We start from the raw sequence: 20644 nt of genomic DNA on the forward strand, positions 1-20644 counted from the left end.
GGGCAGGAAGATTGTTAGGTCATAAACTGAAGAAACAGGTGGTACAAAACACTTTTAAAGATTAAAAATCGGGAGGGGCAGGACTGTACTACGGTACAGCAGATTTAACAGGTATTAGTTCACTTTTATAAAACTTTATATCTGCCAGAGAAGTAAGTGCCCATTGAAGAGAGAGATCGTTTTTGGAGGACATTGAACTACCCACCATGCCACAGGCAGAGACAAATCAGTTATATCACCCAATAACAGAGGATGAAATTTTGTGGGCCAAATGGGAAAGCTCTGTGTCTTGATGAATTTACCATCAAATTTTATATGATTTTTTTGTAAAAATAAAAAAAAAATGTATGTGCTTTTAAGAACTATTTAGTAAAATCCTTGGCGAAGTTGCTTAATACAGTAGAAGAAGGGACTCTATTGCTACACTCTTGGTGCTTGGTGGGGGTGGCACTGATTTTGAAGCTGGGGAAAGATCCTGATGATTGTCGTTCTTATTGACCCATATCTCTGATGGGTACGGATTATAAAATTTTTGTTAACATTGTAGCTAAGCGACTTCAGAGATGTTTGACAACATCGGGCGGGTGTGTCATCTAATTCTGGCTTTGATCTTGGGTGCTGATGACAACTTGGCTTTTAAGCTGAATGGGTAGTCTATCAAAAATGAAATATCATTGGCCCCTCCTCACCGGCAATAATGAGGAATATGCCAGATTTTTAGGGCTCTAAGTAGTGAAATATGGCACTTAGACCTGAAGGAAAAAGAGGGTCCACACACTGGTCAAAAGGTGTCTGGACTGAGTAAGAAAAGAAATTGGGACCCAGTATCTAAAAAGCATTGGGCTGAGATGACTCACCCAGCTATATTAGATGGTGCATTAAGGTGGTAAAAGGGAGGGCAAGCTGACTGCACAAAGTGATGGGAAGTTGGAATTGGGTGTAGTTTCCATCATTTAGTGTGTAGAAATGGTTGACAAAAGCCCCACTTAAAAGCATTCAAATTTGGACAGTGGAATAAACACAACTGAGTATCCCTTCAAGGTGGTGAAATTATTTTAGTTTAATTAGAGTAGATGGGATTGTGATATCATTACTTCCTCATTCATATCCACATGTGATCTCTGTTAAATGGTTATTAAGAATGTATTAATAAAAGTTGTGGCCAATTATTTCCAGAAAATTGGAATCTGTCATCATTTTAGTTATAGGTAAAATGGAAACGAGAGGAAGGGAAAGGGGTGGAATGGGAGATGGGGAAGGTGCAAAAAAAGGTAATACTATAGGAATGAAATGTTCTTGTGCATTTTTAACACTTCCCTGAAGTTCCAGAAATGAATTCCTTGGGCAAAGAGTAACATAACACAGTAAGTGACTGCAGATAAAGACCTGAACAGTCCATCCTAGTCTGCCCAACAGCCACATTCATTATCAGTTCATGATTAAATTGTCTTTCTTTGGCATTTCTGGGACATAGACCATAGAAGTCTGCCCAGCACTGCCCTTAGTAGTTTCAGAATTGCAATAGCAAGCTGCTTTTTTCCCCTCAGTTTAAATCTGGACATTTGATGTTATATGCCATCATTTTTTTTTTTCTTTTTCCTCTTTCAACAATTAGGATGAATCAGCTACACAAATAGGTGACATCATCTTGGCATCACCAATAAGGATGACTCTCATAGAGCTGAGAATAAATTACACTTTCTCTGAGCATGTTTTGGTCTTTTATGCAGCTACTACTTCACCCGTCACCTCAGTCTAACTTTACCTGAGCTTATTGCACAGACAGTTTTTGATTCCTCAAAATGTTTTCTTCCTACTAAAAATGTTTCTTTTTTTGTTCTGACTTTCACTAACTGTGACTGAGAGACTGTGAAACGTTTTTGCACACTGATGGTCCGTGAATGATAAATCTTGCCATTGGTATGAGTATATGCCCACATTATAAGGATACTGTACATTTCCCTGCATTTACCTAGTACAAATTGTATGCCACAAAACACACTACCAGTATAAAATCAAGGCAGTAGAACTAGAGGACATGAATTTAAGTTACAAAGGGGGCTGACTTAGGAATAAAATCGGGAAGTACTTTTTTACAGAGAAGGTGGTAGATACCTGGAATGGCCTCCTGAGGGGGGAGGTAGAGATAAAACAGTAAAGAATTTAAGAATGAATAGTAACATAGGGGTCCTTTTATTAAGGTGCGCTAAAGATTAGCACATTCTAAATGCTAAGGCGCCCGTAGAATATAATGGATGTCTTAGCATTTAGCGCGCGCTAAATTGGTTAGCGCGCCTTGATAAAAGGGACCCCATAGTTACATAGTAAATGACGACAGATAAAAACCTGAACAGTCCATCCAATCTGCCCGTTATACCTATTACAAATACATGATTAAATTAACTTGTCGCTTCTTTGATATTTCTGGGTCATAGACTGTAAAGTCCACCTGGTATTGTCTTAAATTCCAAATGCTGAAGTTGCCATCCAAGCTCACTCCAGCCTATCCAACCAATCCTATTTGCAAGATATCTAACCTAAAGTCTGGCCAGTAACATCCACATGTTCCAAGTTACTGGAGTTCCCTCCCCAGCCCATCCTACACCAAATCATCACATATGGAACACAGACTGTGCTAGTCTGTCCAGTACCTGCCTTAGTTCTTTAATTTACATCCTTCATTTTCTAATAAGAGATCCTCTATGTTTATCACATGCTTTTTTGAATTTCTCCACCGTTTTCTTCTCCACCACTTCCCTCAGGAGGGTATTCCAGGCATCTACCACCCTCTCCGTGAAAAAGAATTTCCTAACATTGCTTCTGAGTCTTCCTCCCTGCAACCTCAAATTATGCCCTCCAGTTTTACCATTTTCTCTTCTCTGAAATAGATTTGGTTCTATATTAATACCTTTCAAGTATTTAAATGTCTGTATCACATCTCCCCTGTCCTTCCTCTCTTCCAGAGTATACATATTTAGGTCTTCCAGTCTCTTCTTTTGGATCAAACCCCTCTCCATTTCCATTGCCTTCCTCTGGACCACTTCAAGTTTTTTTTTATATCCTCACCAGATACGGCCTCCAAAACTGAACACAATACTCCAAGTGTGGCCTCACCAATGACCTATATAGGGGCATCAACATAAAGGAGTCCTGTGTGGAAAAAGTGGAACCAAACAAACTTAGCAGTGCTTAGATGGCACCAGTGCTGGGCCAACTTCTACAATCTATGCCCTGATAATGGTTGGAGAGATTTGGATAGATTGGAGTGGGACTTCAATGACAGTTTCAGTAGTTGGAGAACAAAACTAGTGCCAGGCAGACTTCTTACAGTCTATGCTCTGAAGATGTCAAGGGCAAATCAAGCTTGAGTATATATGTATAGTAATGCATCATTACTTATGCAATCAGTTTTATCTTATCTTTAACATATAGGTCTTTTTTTGCCATCATCTACTACATTACTAAGTAGCTGTTTTGACTTTAAGAATAATGATCTATTCAGAAAATCTGGTGATAGGATTTCTTCAGTTCTAATGATGGATTTAATTGTTGCCGTTATTCCTTTCCTAGCCAGCCATTCTAGTTCCTATTTGTATTTCACTATCTTTTAAGTCAACAATTTTTTTTACATCTTCTGTGACTTTATTCAGTTTTGCCATGTACCTGTAAAGTCCCATATTCCACAAATAACAACTAATACTTATCATTTCTAAAGCGCCACCAGGCAAATAAGAAGACACATACCTTAAGAAAGCAATTCTTTCCTCACCATGGAACCATTTTATAGGAGAATGTTTCTCTAAATTTGGATTCTACTTAGATATGAACACTGGGGGAGGATAATTTTATAAAGCATTTTCTATTTCCATGGCTCTTATAAAATTGCATGGGCGAATACTTTTAGTTAAGTAAGCATGCCAACAAGATCACACACAGGCCTTTCTAGAGGCGGAGCTGGGGTAGAGTTGTGATGTACAATTTTAGAACATAATGCATGCGTATTGTACACACACAAATCTATACCATCTTCTGAGCACTGGTATTTGGGGCTACTAGAGTTGGTTCTGGTTTCCTATTTTATAAAGGTGGACAATTCAAGACGAGAGCAGATCCAATATAAACGAGCATCCCTCTGAATCAGAGGTAATCACTAGCTATGTTTGGGTTTTATTGGTGAAGAATTTTCCTTTAGTCAATGTGATGAGTTGTGAGCAGCACTGAATCAGTCTGGGATCAATGTTTGCATAAAATTTAAATCATAGGATTTGGCCTGTGCAATAATTATCTTTGAGCCTGTCCTTATAAAGCAACTGCATTCAGAGCACAGTAAAGTAGAATTGCTGCTATTCTACTAATAAACTTTGAAGGGGATGGTATTACGTTAGTTGAATATTGAGCCCCCCTCCCACACACACACACGTACACACACACATGCTAGGAGGAGGCATATGTGTTTTCAGAGGGGGAATTCTTCTTCCACATCCTCCAAAATGGATTTATAGAATATCCAGGAAGTAAATCTGAACATATATGAATTGAAGATTAGCCTAGACCAGTGGCTCTTAAACCTGTCCTGGGGGACCCACAGCCAATTAGGTTTTCAAGATATCCCTAATGAATATGCATGAAGCAGATTTGCATATAATAGAGGTAACAGGAATACAAATCTGCTTCATGCATATTCATTAGGGATATCTTAAAAACCCAACTTGCTGGAGATCCCCCAGGACAGGTTTAAGAACCACTGGCCTAGAAACTGGAGCAGTACAGGTAAACTTGGAACTGGAAACTAAAGAATAATCTTTGAGCATGAATTGTGCAGGCTATGTGTATTTTAAATTAATTAGCTTTAATTAAAATACCTTTTCATTTTTCACATGTAAAGAGCTGATTTCAAAATTATATTTTTCATAAATTATACACCCAAAAATATAATATAGAAAAAATATCATACATAAAATATAAATAACATAACCTGTAAGTAATCTGCACTGCACTTTACTAAGTTAAGTATGTTTCTAGTAATTAAAAAAGCTTGTTCTTTTTGTCAAAATTCAGGATTACTTTTCAATACATGATTTGTAATCTAAGATTTCATGATTTGTAATCTGTGTTTCAGTTCTTAACTATTCATTTATCTTTTTAGGTACAGATGTGAAGGATGCTCAAGTGATCTGTGTTTCCACAGGAACAAAATGTATTAATGGGGAGTACATGAGTGATCGTGGTCTTGCTTTAAATGACTGTCATGCTGAAATTGTAGCTCGTAGGTCCCTACTTAGATTCCTCTATGCACAACTTGAACTGTTTTTGAGGTAAGATTTTTAATAATACAGATTTTACAACTTAGTTTACAGAGACCAGCACCTTTTCCAATACTGCTCTTTGCCATAGTCAAAGTAGAGGCTGATTTCCATTCTTCTGAAAACCAAAAGGAACAAGCTAAAACACCTACCCAGCAGGGGGAAAAATAACACAAACAGGGCAATTCTATATATTGGTACCTCATTTTAGGCATCTTAATGCCATGCACCTACTGCCAATTCTATAATTATACCTTGGCACCAAGATTGTGTTATAAAATACTGCGCCTATCAGCATTGGCATTCATGTTTAGGCACCATGGCACTTATGTGCTACCTTATAGAATAGAATCTAATGCACATAGGCACCTACCTGCCAAATAGGAACCTCGAAGTGATGAATGATTTTTATCTCTAAGATCATCTTTTTATACTAATGAGTCCTAGCCATCTGGGGAAGCCAGCTTCCATTTTCAAATTAGGCTTAAGAAGCAGATTTCACTTTTAATGGTATAGATTTTTGTGGTACTTAGGGGCTGGTCTAAATGTTTATCATTTATGGCTAATGTATTTCTTTTTCTTCTCATTTCAGTACTAAAGAAGACCAACAGAAATCAATTTTTATCAGGTCAGAGCGGGGTGGGTTTAAACTGAAAGAAAATGTACAGTTCCATTTGTATATCAGCACCTCTCCATGCGGCGATGCTAGGATATTTTCACCTCACGAGGCAGGGCAGGAAGGTATGAATGTGGCATGCTCACAGGAAATCAAAGAATATAATTTGTGTTGTTTTGGACAACAGCCTACTGTTTTACTCCGGGGCAGTTTTTAAATGATGTATTTTGGGACAAAGTCCATGAATGACTTAGCACCAGTTTTCAAAACAAATGTATGCACATATTTCTGCTTTGAAGCTTGCTGTAGGTACATTTTACAATAAAAATAATGTGTGTAGATGTAAAAATGGAATTTACACATGTACTTACCTCAACCCCTTTCATTCCTCTCTTTCCCTCTTCTTTTTCTGGGACACCACCTCTCAGTGTGGCTAAAAGTGTGCACATTATAAAACGATTTCTATACTCCTAGCCATATTGAAGGACAGTTTTCACACGTCAATAGCTTTGAAAATCCTCTTCTACATTAGTTCTTTAGAGAGCATGTTTTGGAATAGAAAGATCAGAGGAAGCTGTAGAGGTTCCTAAGTTTGTCCATCAGTGTGTAGTTTTGATTAGTGATGATTACCCAGTTTATATCAATTCTGTTAGCCTGCATCGATCAGCATTTTCTCAAATACTGTTACCAGCTAGATTAGCCGTGGATATTCAGTGCCAGACTATGACTAAATACTGAGGGCTAATTTGATGGATGGTGGCCTCTGGGATTTATGGGACTTTCGGCCAATATTCAGCTGGGGCCTGCAAAAAACAGTTATGTGGATCCCAGCTGAAAATCAGCCGGGACCCAAATAACTATTTTCCTTAAAAAAAAGCTCCCGATCCCTCTCTCAACCACGGAAATTTCCCTTCTCCCTCCTTCCACCTCCCACCAGGGTACCACCATATAGACCCCCCTCCCCAAACATCCCCAACCCCCCTCCCTCCCACAATCTAGATATGCCCCCTTGTGCCTACCTGATAGCTCTGGTGGTCCTAGTGGAGTCAAAGGGAGCAGGAACAAAGCCTTCTTACTCCATTGCCTTGCAGCTGCTGTCTGAAAATGGCCACCACAACCTCTCATAGCCGTCTTAAATTCTCCCACTTAGCTATGTGGGTGCCAGCACTGAATATTTCCAGCACCCACATAACCCCTGGCTCTTTCCCAGTGCTGTCCCCTGTATCGCTCCTAAGCTGCCCACTTCTTCTGGGGCTGGATGGATGGTGGAATATTAAGCTTTTGAGAGTTATCGGTCCAGTCAAAAAAACTTGTGGTGTGAGTGTTCAGCTTGTGCTGGTCAGCACTCTTTTTAAACATCAGCTGCCACAGACCGAATTGAATCCATATATTCATTGCTGGCTTATACCAGGTAGTCAATATCCAGGTCTTTCGGTGGCTCCTAGAAGTTATTCAGTTACCACTGATATTCAATGCCAGGACCCACATAGTGTCCTGAGCAAATTAGGACTGCTGTGTATGCAGTTCTCGCCTGGATTGTGACCTAGTTACCAGCACTGAATATTGACTGTGTTCAGATAACCTCTGACTCTGTGTCTGGTCCACCATGAGACCACCCTGGCACTAACCATATAGTACCAAAGCTGTTATACATAATAGTCATTTGCTGCTGCATATCATGTGCAGAACTAATCAGTAGGGTTTAACCAGGGAAGAGCCACTCTTGCTCAGTTAACTTCCATTGAATATTGATCCTTATATTTATACTAGTTGTTTAGCCCGTTACATTAACGGGTGCTAGCAGCCCTTCTCCCTTACTTTTACCTCATCCCTGTCCAGCAGCACCCCCACCCATTCCCTGCTCCCCCTATATAGCAGTAGTCCTTCTCCTTTTATCTCCCCCTGTTCAGCATCACCCCCCCATTTCCAGCTCCCCATATCCAGCAGTAGCCCTTCTCCCTTACTTGTATGTTCCCCACTGTCCATTAGGAACCCTTCTCCCTTATCTGTAAACCATGCAGCCTTACATTTTAGAAGTCCCCCACCCCATTCTGCCCAGCTCCCTTGTCAAATTTCAAAACTGCAGGCAGTGGCTGCTCCTCACCCGATCCCCGCTTACAGCGGCCCCGCACTCGCGGTCTGGTTGGCTCCCTTGCTGGAGCTTTTCACGGTGTTGTCTCCTCTTTTACTCAAACCTGCTTCCTACCTCCCCTTAAAGTAACGGTGCACACAGGGAAAATTGTTATGGCAACCATAGAACGTGTCCCGAGGAAAATGTAGCACAGTTGGTTGCGCTGTGAAAGGAAAATAATAGCATTAAGGGATCAGGGAGCAAGGCAGAACTTAAAAGAGGAAAACCTTAGCAGAATTATTATTAAGTTTATACTTGCCGCTGCGGCTGCTCTCACGATCCCCGCCAGCGTCAGATAGTGAAAGGAGCCGCTGTTACAGAGATCGATTGCGGCGGCGGTGACGGCAAAATTACTTTAAGGGGAGGTAGGAAGCAGGTTTTAGTAAAGAAGCACAAACAGGGAATGGCGACGGCGAATGGAGAGAGTACTGTAGGGGCATGCGGCGAAGCACAAACAGGGAACAACGGCGGCGAAGGAAGAGAGTACTGTAGGGGCATGGGGCTCCTACCTGCGGGTGCGTACATCGCGGCGACAGCAATAATGGAGCAGCCACCGCTGCGTCTTTCAACAGGGAGCAGGCAGTTCAAGTTGGAGCTTTGGTCTGGCCTGCTCCCTGCTCGTCTTGCCATATTGTATTTTTTTAGTTGAAAGACGCGGCGGTGGCTCCTCTCATGATCCCCACCTGCGTCGGAAGTCCGACACAGGCGGGGATCATGAGAGGAGCCACTGCCGCGTCTTTCAACTAAAAAATACAATACGGCAGGGAGCAGGCCAGACTGAAAAACAGCAAGGAGCAGCAGAGAGCATGGCAGAGCGAAAAACAGAACCCTAAGCCGCGCATGCGCACTCCTACCTGTCGCTACAGCTCACGGAAAAGCGGCGCACACTTAGGAACTGCGCATGCGCGGCCTAGCGTTTTATTATATTAGATTGCATGTTAACATGAAGTTACTGTGCTGTCAGAGCTAGTTGAATACATTTCACAAATGGGTGGTAACACTAGGCTAAAGATCCGAAGGTTTAGACTAGTAAATACTGGCAGTTATCTTTGAAAACAAGGCCGAGCTCAGCATGGAAATTTATTTGTAAAAGTCTGTCTCTTTTATTTTCCCTTTTCCAGCAAAAACTTTTCAGCCATAAAAGTGTGTAACGTATTTTGTCCAGCTTGTTTTATATTTGATACCTGTTTTGCATCGTTAAGTTTAAAAAGTTGTTTTAAGATTTTTTATTTTTTGTAATTCTTAGATCAGGGAGATAGACATCCAAACCGGAAGGCAAGAGGACAACTTCGAACCAAGATTGAGTCTGGAGAAGGAACAATTCCTGTGCGATCTAGCAACACTATCCAGACATGGGACGGAGTATTACAGGGGGAGAGGCTGCTTACCATGTCCTGCAGTGACAAGATAGCAAGGTGAAATTTCTGAAGCACATCCTAAGAATCGGCTGAAAACGAAGCGTTATTAGAATAATCTAAAGCAGTGGTTCCCAACCCTATCCTGGAGGACCACCAAACCAATCGGGTTTTCAGGCTAGACCTAATGAATATGCATGAGAGAGATTTGCATATAATGGATGTAACAGGCATGCAAATCTGCTCCATGCATATTCATTAGGGCTAGCCTGAAAACCCGATTGGCCTGGTGGTCTTCCAGGATAGGGTTGGGAGCCACTGATCTAAAGTACCAAACTTTACCTTCTGCCTTTCACAGTTGAAAGTGATCACTTTTATCCAGCAGCCTTAATGATCCAAAATACATGCTCATCTGCAGCTCTGATATTTTTAAAGCAGAGGTTCCTTACCAAAACCCTATGATTCCAGAAGCTAGTCTGGTTTTTCAGATATCTGCAATGCATAAGCACAAGATAGTTAGGGTTACCATATTTTGGCCTGTAAAACCCCGGACACATGGCCCCGCCTTGTTCTGCGTTCGACCCTGCCCTGTTCACCTCAGCCTCGTTCCGCCCCCAGCCCCACCTCAACAAAGCCTTCTCTCTTCTTCCCCGATGAGCTCCAGCTGTGTCTGGAGGGCCTGGAGCATGCGCAGATGTGTGTAACATCATCCATACATGCTCAGAGGCCCTCCAGACGCAGCCGGAGTTTGTCGGGGCTTTCCAAAACCCAGACAAACTGCCGGGTTTTGGAAAGATGGTCTAGGAACCTAGACAGTCCTCTAAAAAGTAATCTTAATGGTCCTGTCAAATTAATCCATAATGCTATGCCTACTACTGAAATCGTAGATGCTCGTGTATTTTCATAATGCATATGTACAAACCCATCCACTGACAAACCTTAATGATCTAAGTGGATGATAAAGGTTCATCACTTGTGTCAAATACCAAGGAATCTTATAATGAATTACTTCAAAGGTCAACATGAGGACTTTATAAACAATGCAAAATTTGACAGGAGTTTCTTCAGCCATGGTGTTACATGCTCGAATCTGCCTCCACCACATATCAAATGCACTGCCACATTTTGAATCATTTGTGAGGATGTTATTAACAAATAAAGAGCATTGCAATAGTGTAATGTCTGTACTGCCAAATGAAAATCCCATCCTGATAACATCGGTCTGAGTCTACTCAATAGGCACATTTGATAAAATGCTGCCTTAATCACCGCCAGAACCTGATCCTTCATACGCAGTGTCAAATCTAACCAAACTCCCAAAATCTTCAACTGCCTATGTATTACAAGCTTTATATTTACCGCAACATTTTGAGACCATGAAAATCTTCATTTCTTCCAATCAACATCATATCCATTTTAGTAAGGTTCAGAGCTAACTTGTGATCTAACATCCAATCATCCACAGCTTTCAAGCACATTGATAGTTTTATATTCAGTTTGCTTTTCCAGTCATTCATTGGAAAAAAGAATTGAATGTCATCAGCGTAAAAAACGATAAATAGCATTCAAGTGCTAAAATACAGTGCCCAAAGAGGCTATATAAAGATTTAAAAAAATAGGCCGACAGAGCTGACCCTTGTGGAACCCCCTTGGTCACAAACATTGTTCTTGATACATACTCATCACTCATTGATCGATCCTAGAAGTATGAAACAAACCAGTAATATACTGCACCTCCTATACCCATTTTCATCAGTATTTGCAGCAAGATATAGGTATTAACTGTATCAAATGCAACCCATACATCTAGTGAGACCATACAATACATTTTGTTATCAGCTATTCCTTATTTCATCTATGGTGGTCACCAACAATTTTTCAACACTGGGGCCAATCCGAAAATCAATTTGATGGCGGTCAAGTAAATTTTCTCTTTCCATAAATTTTTCTAGTTGTTGTAAAACAGATTTCTCAATAATTTTCCCTAAAAATGGCAAGACTGCTGTGGACTTATAATTCCCCATATCTGTTTCATCCATATCTATTTAGACTGATAAGCATATTGCCCTGCCTACCCACAGAGTTTTTTTTCTTCCAGATAAGATAAAAGAAAATATCTTTATGTTCAAGTTGTGGAAAAACGCTTGAGGATAGTTATTGGTTGTGCAGGATAGTAATAGCTTGGGCAGAATCACCATTTTGAGAGCATTAATCCAGGAAGTGCATAATCCATCCCAGCGATCTAGGTCTGACAACTTCTCTTTAAGCTTAGAAGGAAAATTATATTTAGATACTGTAGAGCCTTAGATTAACTAGTCAATTGTATCCCAAGATATTGTATTGATTTGTCTGCCCAACAGAATGGAAACTGGGATTTTAAGCATTGGACATCTGCTATAGGTAAATTTATACTCAAAATTTCTGATTTGCTCATGTTAATCTTAAATCTGGATACAAGGCCATAGCTTGCCAATATATCAACCAAGCTTAGGAGAGAGTGATTCAAATTACTCAATGTCAACAATATGTCATCTGCAAATAGTAGGATGCTATGCTCATAAGATCCTAGTGAAATACCTGTCGTCCCCAGGGACGCCCTAATTAGATGTGCTAAGAGTTCAATGGATAATGTGACTAGTAAAGGCAACAGGGCACAGCCTGGTTTGGGCAAACAGTCACAGCTGTCAACCACCATGAATAAGGCAATTCTGTATGTTCATCTATGCTGTTGTAGACCCTGACCAAAATAGGTACCAACCATTTGCTAAAGCATTTATACAAATGATTAATAAACCCATCCAACTCTGGTGCCTTAGTATTGGGTAAATCATGGATAGCCCAGGCCACTTCCTGTAAAAGGCGATAAAAGCATCGCGTTCTCAGAATGAGAAATAATAGGGAGCTTAATTTGTGATAAGAAATGGGAGATCATAGCATCCATGGAAGATACATCGGGGACGAATAGCTTCTGATAAAATTTTCTGAATTCCTACTGAATAAAGGGAGTATTGACATGTAGATTACCTTCTGCATCTTGGAGGGCAGTTATAAAATGTCGAGCCTGATGGTACCACAGTTTATGAGCCAAGAGTCTACTGGTGGGATTATTAAACTCAAAATGTTCTTGTTTGGTTCTTTTGAGTTGTTCAGAGATATCAGCTAATTCCAACTCCTGAAGCTGTAGTTTAGTTTTACGGAGTTTATCTTTTATTTCACCCATCTCCCTGTTATTCTTATATAAAAGCTCTAATGAAGTAAGCTGTGCTCTCAGTTGGTGCTCTTGTGCCCTTCTAATTTTAGTCACATTCATTTGCAGGGAGATGATGTTTCTCCTCATTACTGCTTTCAAAGCCTCCCTTAAAGTAAATGGTGTCACATTTACACCATAGGAGCCAACTTTTCAAAATGATTGGGAGTGCTCAAAAGCTCTGCCCCTGACCCCACCCAAGTTCCACCCCTAACCTTGACCCTTAATAATAGTACTAATTGTAATGCCATTTTTCCATTCATTTTTCATATATACACACAATATAATCCTATTAACAATATATAATGGCTATCCACAAAGTTAAACTACATTGTATGCTTCTCAACATTCATTCCTACTAGAACACCTGGCCTTGGTCACATGTGCAGAACACAGATAACCTCATGCAAATGCAGAACCACAAACTAAAAGTACTAATATACACAAATGAAACCCTAAGATGCCAGACTCTATACGCAGTACTACAACAACTACTACTACTAATCACTTATATAGCGCTGAAAAATCACTTATATAGCGCTGAAAATCCTATGCAGCGCTGTATATGTTGACATTTATAGACTTTCCCTGCTTAGAAGAGCTTACAATCTAACTTGGACAGACAGACATGACATATAGGGTTGGGAGTGCAAAAGCACTCTCAGAGACAGAGCCCACCATCGGGATTCGGACAGCTTGTTCCAAGCATATGGCGCAGAAGGGACGGAATCTGGAGTTGGTAGTACAACTTCAGAGAAATAGAAAATAATTTCTTCTTGAACAGTGCAAAATATAGACAGCAGATATAAATTCTCAAAACCGACACATTTCAATCACTAAATTGAAATCACTAAATTGAAATCACTAAATTGAAAATAAACTCATTTTCCCTACCTTTGTTGTCTGGTAATTTTATTTTTCTAACCATCTTATCCCAGTCACTGGCTGCACTTCCTTCTGTCTCTGCTCTTAACTGTGTTTCGAGGGCCTTCTTATCCATTTGCTGTTTTTCTCTCCTTCTTCACTATATCCATCTTTGGCATTAACATTTAACATTCAACTTTCGTCCATTTTTCTGCTTTCTTCTCAAAATCTATCTACTTTTCTTTGTCTTCCATTCCCATCTATCCATGTGTACCATCTCCTCCCTCATTCTTCTCCCCTATTCCTATCCATCCATAAGAAGCATTTCTTCTATTTATCTCCCCTTCCCTCCCTGTGCACATCTCTGCCTTCTCTCCCTCTTCCACTCCATTTAAGTGCACCATCTCATCCCATCTCTCTCCCCTTCCCCTCGATCCCTGTGCACCATTTCCCCTCTCTCCCCTTCCCAGAGTGCGACAGTCACCAAATATCTATCAGCCCCCATTGGTTTAGAAAGCTTTTCAGTTTAGCCATATCCAAATGGGCATATGTTTTATTGCATTGTCTAAGTGAGGCTCTAAAGTAAGGTTGAAATCCCTGCCTATGATTAGTACACCTACAATATAGGCTGCTAGAACTTGGGATATATGACTAAAGAAATCTCCCTGTTCAGAGTTGGGTGCATAAATATTCAAAAAAGTATATGTATGATGATGAAGTTGATCTTTAGCAGTATATTACCCAGTTTGTCTTGAGTAGATTGTAAACTGTTGTGAGCAGGGACTGTTCAGTCTCTTTAGTTTGTTAACCGCATAGAACTGTGAGGTTTTGCAGTATAGAAATGTGATTTTATGTTTATGTTTTGATATAAAGCGCTATGTTTGAATAGTAGCACTATAGAAAAGATAAGTAGTATATATTACCCCCTTTATCAACCACCGTTACTGGAGATTGCCAAAGCTGCTTTCGCGATAATAATATACCCACCCCTTTTGTTTTATTTTGAAATCTGTTGGATGCTACAAAAATAACTGGCAGGTAATTTTTATGGAATAGGGCGCATTCATGCCCAGGGAGCAAATGAATCTCCTGAATGAATATCACATCCACCTTTAAGCGATTAGCTTCCCTGAACAAAAATTGATGCTTAAAAGACGTGTTCAAGCCACTCATATTAAGAGACATAAAATTCATATCACTCATGATTTAGGGTCAATCAACTCAAAATGTTAAAGTGACTCCAAGAGAGCTGAGACAATCAAAAAATAAACTCCCTCTCCTTTCTTCCCCTCTCCTCTCAATAACCCCTTCTTCACCCCTGCAAATTGAAATTTACCAAATAAGATAGCCAAGCTTGCCATAAACTGTTGGCACATCTATACTGGGGAGGAGGGCATCTCGCACAGGGCCCAGCACATCAAAAATAGAGCAACAAAAAGAAGAAACAGGTATATCAAAACATCTCACCAATTATTATAGCGGGCTTAATCAATCCGCATTATGCGCAGTCACTTCCTAATAAAGTAAGAATCCTCACAAAGTAACAGGAGTGAAAAGTCACCTCAAACAACGCAGCACTTTTTTTTAGCTTTTTCAAGTAGATCCTCAGCCCTGGAGTTGGATAAGGGCGAGCCAGTCGTTCCTTCCCCTGATACAGCCATTAGCCATCGCATGCTAGACCACAGCGATGATACTGTTCCTGGATTCACCTTCATAGATGCTACAGTTTTGGGAGACGAGGCATGAACCTCCAGGAATACCTTCTGAGTGTCTTCCACTGTACATAGATTTTGCATCTATCCTTCCAGGTAGAATGTTAGCGCAAACGGGTGCAGCCATCTATATTTAATGCCTTTATCCACTAAAAAACGGGTGTAGTGCTTCACTCTCCTCTTCTGCTTAGTGTGGTGGCAGCTAAATCCTGATAAATCTTTATGGGATAGCTGTCCTAGTGGAAATCATCTGTTTTGTGCCAGTATAGACTATTTTTAAGCTTATATTCCTTGAAGCATGTTGTTACAACTCATGGAAGGTTTGCTCATAGACGGCCTAGGGTCCTGTGCACCCATTCAACTCGGATGTGCTCTGATTCCAGAGGATGTGGTGAATCTGCAAGCAGAGAGCTCACAAGTCTCTGACTTGTCAGCCCACTTGTTTCTGAATATCCCCCCAAATCATAGGTTGCACATCCTTCACCGATTCTCTAAGTCTTCAATTTTATCAAGCAAGTAGGTTTTGGTGGACTTACAGTCCTGAAAAAGTGTTTTTAGAGAGGTGATCACTTCATGATGCTCGTCAAGCCCCCCTCCCTTGGTAGCCACTCGAACCGCGAGGCTACTCTCCTTCTCCTTACCTGCCCTGCCTGCAGCACAGAGCCGAACGGAAGTCTTCCCGACGTCAGCGCTGACGTCGGAGGGAGGGAGGGCTTTGTTTAAGCTTTGTTTAAGCCCTCCCTCCCCTCCGACGTCAGCGCTGACGTCGGGAAGGCTTCTGTTCGGCTCTGTGCTGCAAGCAGAGAAGGTAGGGAGAAGAAGAGCCACGCGACTGAGTACATGCAGCCCCGCAGGAGCCCCGCGACCCTCGGAGGCGTCCCCATGGGATCCCCGCGACCCTAGGGGCGTCCCCATGGGATCCCCGTGACCCGAAGGGGGAACCCACGGGATGCCCGCGGGTCCCGCGGGATTCCCGTCGTCCCCGTTCCCGTGCAGCTCTCTACATGGGACAACACTCACATTTACACACATACAGTTACTACTCATTCAACTAACTCTACTATCCTCGACTCAGCCAGACTAACCAAGGGCACACCAAAACCAGGCAAACAGAATGCCACCCATACTACTTCCTTTCTCACTTTTAAAATCCTCACATTTCCGGTCTTTGATCATCAGAAGGAGGAAATTTCATAATCTGTGCGGGGGCAGGGAAAGAGCGTGAAACTCATAACCATAAATGGCTCATAAATATAGATTGGTTTAAGTAGAGGGGCTTTTAAAATAACAGTATCTGTAATGTTTGGTGTGCCGATTAACATATATTTTGATAATTTCAGTTTGATAATTTCAGTTCAGATGTCATTTAAAGTGGTTAACAATAAAAGTGCATGTAAATAATAAACCCACAAGCAGATTCATTACTATTCCAATAATACAAGACACTCATATAGACCTATAAAACAGTACTCAATAATGGGTATAGGACAATTCAGCACAACTGATTCATCGCTAAATTGGCCACAACAGCATCTGACCTCTTTTTTTTGGAGGGGGGCATACACCCCAAAATAGGATCTGCCTCCCAAAACTAAGAGCACCCCCTGCATTCCCCCCCCCCCAGGTAGGAGCGCTCCACGCCCCTCGCATACATCTTGAAAAGTTCACCGGCACAAGCAGCATCTTTCACCTTCTGCTCACACCAGCCTCGATTCTCCTCTGACGTCCCATCCTGGTCCTGTGACTAGGACATAATGTCCAAAAAGAGCCAAGGCCAGCTGAGCAGGGGGTGGAAGATGCTCGTGCCAGTGAACTTTTCAAGAGGTATTCAGGGGGGGGAGGCAAAGAGAAGGCGAGGCAAGATTCGTTGTGGCCATTGTGGGGAGGACAATTTCAGTGTGGCTGTGATGTAACAGCCCGCAATGAAACGGCCATCTCTTTGCTCTTATTCCTCTGTTAGTGTTTATTTTTACAATAAGTAAATTTGGACGAGGGTATTTCAAGAATGCTTTTGTCTACTATAGGTTGCTTTTAAATTCTGGTTGAACTGAAAGAGTCAGTCAACTACTTAAAATAAATGCTCTATATCATCTTATAGGGCAGGGGGTAGGGAACTCCGGTCCTTGAGAGCTGTATTCCAATCGGGTTTTCAGGATTTCCCCCAATAAATATGCATTGAAAGCAGCACATGCAAATAGATCTCATGCATATTCATTGGGGAAATCCTGAAAACCCGACTGGAATATGGCTCTCGAGGACCGGAGTTCCCTACCCCTGTTATAGGGTGTGTACTCCTCATTAATAGGGTGAAACGGACATGAAAACTACAGTAGTATAAATTCAGATCCCCTATTTAATTAATCATTTGTCCTCAGAGATGGACTGGGTTAATTCAGAATGGAAGGTGAACACCACTAACTTAAATATCAGGCATTTGGGACAAATTCTGTAATTGGGGCCTAAAGTTAGGCGCCTGTCACGTGTCAGTCACTTTTAGGAGCCCATTGCAGAATCTGTGAATGTAGCGAATGTTAGAAAGATAATAATGACATGCCTTGAAGTATGGTACTTTCTAATCCAAACCTCGTGATAGTTAACAATTACGGAAATCATACACGGCATGGCAAATGGAATTCCAATTCCTCTGAATATGAATATATATATATATATGTGTGTGTGTTTGCACATGGGTTTCAGTGTCTATTCATGAATGGGCATGTCTCTAGCAGTATTCTAATCCAAGCAAAAAGCCTACTTTTTTGAGGCTACTTTCAACTTCTAACTCCCACTCACTGTAAGATACTTATGTTCATCCTATCATTCTCTTTACAAGAAACTCCCCCAACCCCTATCTATCCTTTGCAATTCTTTATTTTAATTTTATAATTTGACATAATAAACAGTCAATTCAAAGAAATATTCCAATACCAGTCTCAACAATTGTTAACAAAATAATAAAAAAGATACATTTAAATGGAAAAAGGAAACAAAACAATCAATACAAAAGGAAAATTTTTCTTTACAATTCTAAATATACTGGATTGAAAAATTAGACCTCAATAAGGGGGGGAGAAAGCTACTTTTGCTGAATTTTCAATCAAACATTACTAAGAAAATGCAGATGGTATTGAGTGGAGGCAAGGAACCTAATTAAACTAAGCAGGTTGTAACGACAATTCTCTCAAGAATATTAAGTTTGCTCTCTCGCAGAAATAAATTTTATCAACTGCTGAGGTTCAAAATAAACATGTCTATTCCCCTGATAGACCATCACACATTTACAAGGGTATCTGAGTACGAACGTAGCACCCAACTGTAAGACCCTCGGTCTCAATATGAGAAACTGTTTTCTTCTCTTTTGGGTCATCCTTGACACATCAGGATACATTCTCACAGTTTATGTCATAAATGGTATATCCTTAAACTTGAAAAACAGCTTAAGCATCCATTCTCTGTCAGAGTCTATAGCAAACTGTACTAGCAACGTCGCAGTTGCCAGTAACTCATTATCCGACCTCTCAAGAAAATTTGTCAGGTCCAAACTATCAGCAGACAAATTCTGCTGGCCTGTTTCCTGAGCAGGTAATCTACTGCCTGTCTATCCTAATTAGATTGTAAGCTCATCTGAGCAAGGGGCATAATCGAAAGGAACGTCTAAGTCCGTTTTCGTCCAAGTCGTCCAAAGTAAAAAATAGCTTAGGGCACATTTTCGAAAAATACATCCAAATTTTTTTTAGTTTCAAAAATTGTCTAACTATACGTCCTGCCGCTAAATCGTCCATCTTTATACCACATTTTCGTCCAACTTTTCGTCCAAGTCAAAAACGCCTAGAACAAGCCCTGTTGGATGTGGGAGGGGTCTGCAAAGTGATGGACTGAACACTCAGACATGGCAGTGTAGTACCTTAGAGGGCACTGCTGTGAACTTTGCAAAAAGGGTGCCATGTCTTCATCTCACTACAGCTCCCTTATAGGTCATGGTGAGCCCCCAAACCACCTCCAGAATCCCCTAGATCCACTTATCTACCACTCCAATAGCCCTTATGGCTGCAGGAGTCACTTATATGCTAGTAAAAAAGGGTTTTTGGGTGTATAGGGGAGTGCACGTTTCAATATCAATGCAGTGATTACAGGGGCTTATGGGCATGGGTCCACCTCTCTATAGGTCCCTAACCCACCCCAAGACGGTTTAAGACGCCTCTGTGCAGCACGACTAGGCTTTCCTATGCCAGGCTGCCAGGTGATGATGTTCTGGAGGCACAACTTTCAAGTTGTGATTAATATTTTTATGGGGGTGGGGGGGGTTGGTGATCACTGGGATAGTGTGTGGGGGGGGGGGTCTGTATTATGTGGTTGAAGTGCTTATTTGGTCACTTTTGTGACTTAGACCATGTTTTAAATAATCTAAGTCACAACGTCCAAGTTCCGTCGATCCTGTGCTGTATAACTTTCGGTTATACATGCAGTACAACTAAGTCTAAGCCTACCCACGTCCTGCCCAAATCCCGCCCTCGACACTCCTCCTGAAATGCCCCATTTAGCTATGGTCGTTCAGCGGCACTATGAAGTCCTTTTTTAAATTAAAAAAAAATTATTTATTCATTTTTAAAACATACAATAAGTGTATCAGCAAATAAAAACATTTTACACTTAGATATTTTACACTTAATATTCTGCAATAATCCAGTTTAGAACCTATCTCCCTCCCCTCCTCCCTAATCAGTAACAATCTTTGAACACAGAAAAACATATAATAGTCCCCATCCCCCCATTCCTTACATTTATACAAAGACCAAAATCTACCCACCCCACCCCTTCCCCAACCTTGGACATGCATAATTAAGGGAAAAAATAATCCTAGGTCATTCAGAAATACGTCCAAAACCCGGTTTGATTATTTGACACTTGGACGTTTTTCATTTATGATCATCCAAGTGCCGACTTAGACCGGTTTTTGGACGTTTTTCTCTTTCAATTATGAGCCCCATAGCATGGTGTATGCCTTTCAATGCTATAGAAATGATAAAATAGTAGTACTGGTAGTAGTAGTAGTATCTGTGTAGATTCTCTGTGCGTCTGAAAGGTGCAATTCCATAATTACTGTGAGTCAGTGTTTATATTCTGCAATTATCAGAAATGCTTTTGCCAGCTGGGGAAAGAGATGTTTTTATTTTTCTTCTATCTCCTACCACAAGCAACATCTTCATTCCTGAATCACTGGGCTACCATCCTCCTTTTATGTGACTAGCTCTGCCTTCCAGTCATCTGCCCTCTGTCTCAACTGCTGGTTACCCTGGAAATGGAGAGGGCAGACTCACTCACACCAGAGTGAATATATGCGGACAGAGTCTGAAAATGTTCTGATACATTATCCAAACAAAAGAGTCATGAGGCAGAGATGTCGCCAACCAGAATG

The 20644-nt window shown here is 41.0% G+C and overlaps 1 protein-coding gene across 11 annotated transcripts in view; it reads left to right on the forward strand.

Annotated features, from left to right (window-relative positions):
- ADARB1 (adenosine deaminase RNA specific B1) overlaps positions 1-20644 on the forward strand; it is a 489575-nt gene that overhangs the window by 422017 nt on the left and 46914 nt on the right. For all 11 annotated transcript variants that reach the window (XM_033944607.1, XM_033944606.1, XM_033944609.1 and 8 more), the window contains 3 exons: positions 5147-5315; positions 5896-6044; positions 9297-9465. In XM_033944607.1, coding sequence (XP_033800498.1) covers positions 5147-5315; positions 5896-6044; positions 9297-9465 — 487 coding nt within the window. The remainder of the gene's footprint in view (positions 1-5146; positions 5316-5895; positions 6045-9296; positions 9466-20644) is intronic.

The sequence above is a fragment of the Geotrypetes seraphini genome, chromosome 5 (genome assembly GCF_902459505.1).
Source record: "Geotrypetes seraphini chromosome 5, aGeoSer1.1, whole genome shotgun sequence".
Lineage (NCBI taxonomy): Eukaryota > Metazoa > Chordata > Amphibia > Gymnophiona > Dermophiidae > Geotrypetes > Geotrypetes seraphini.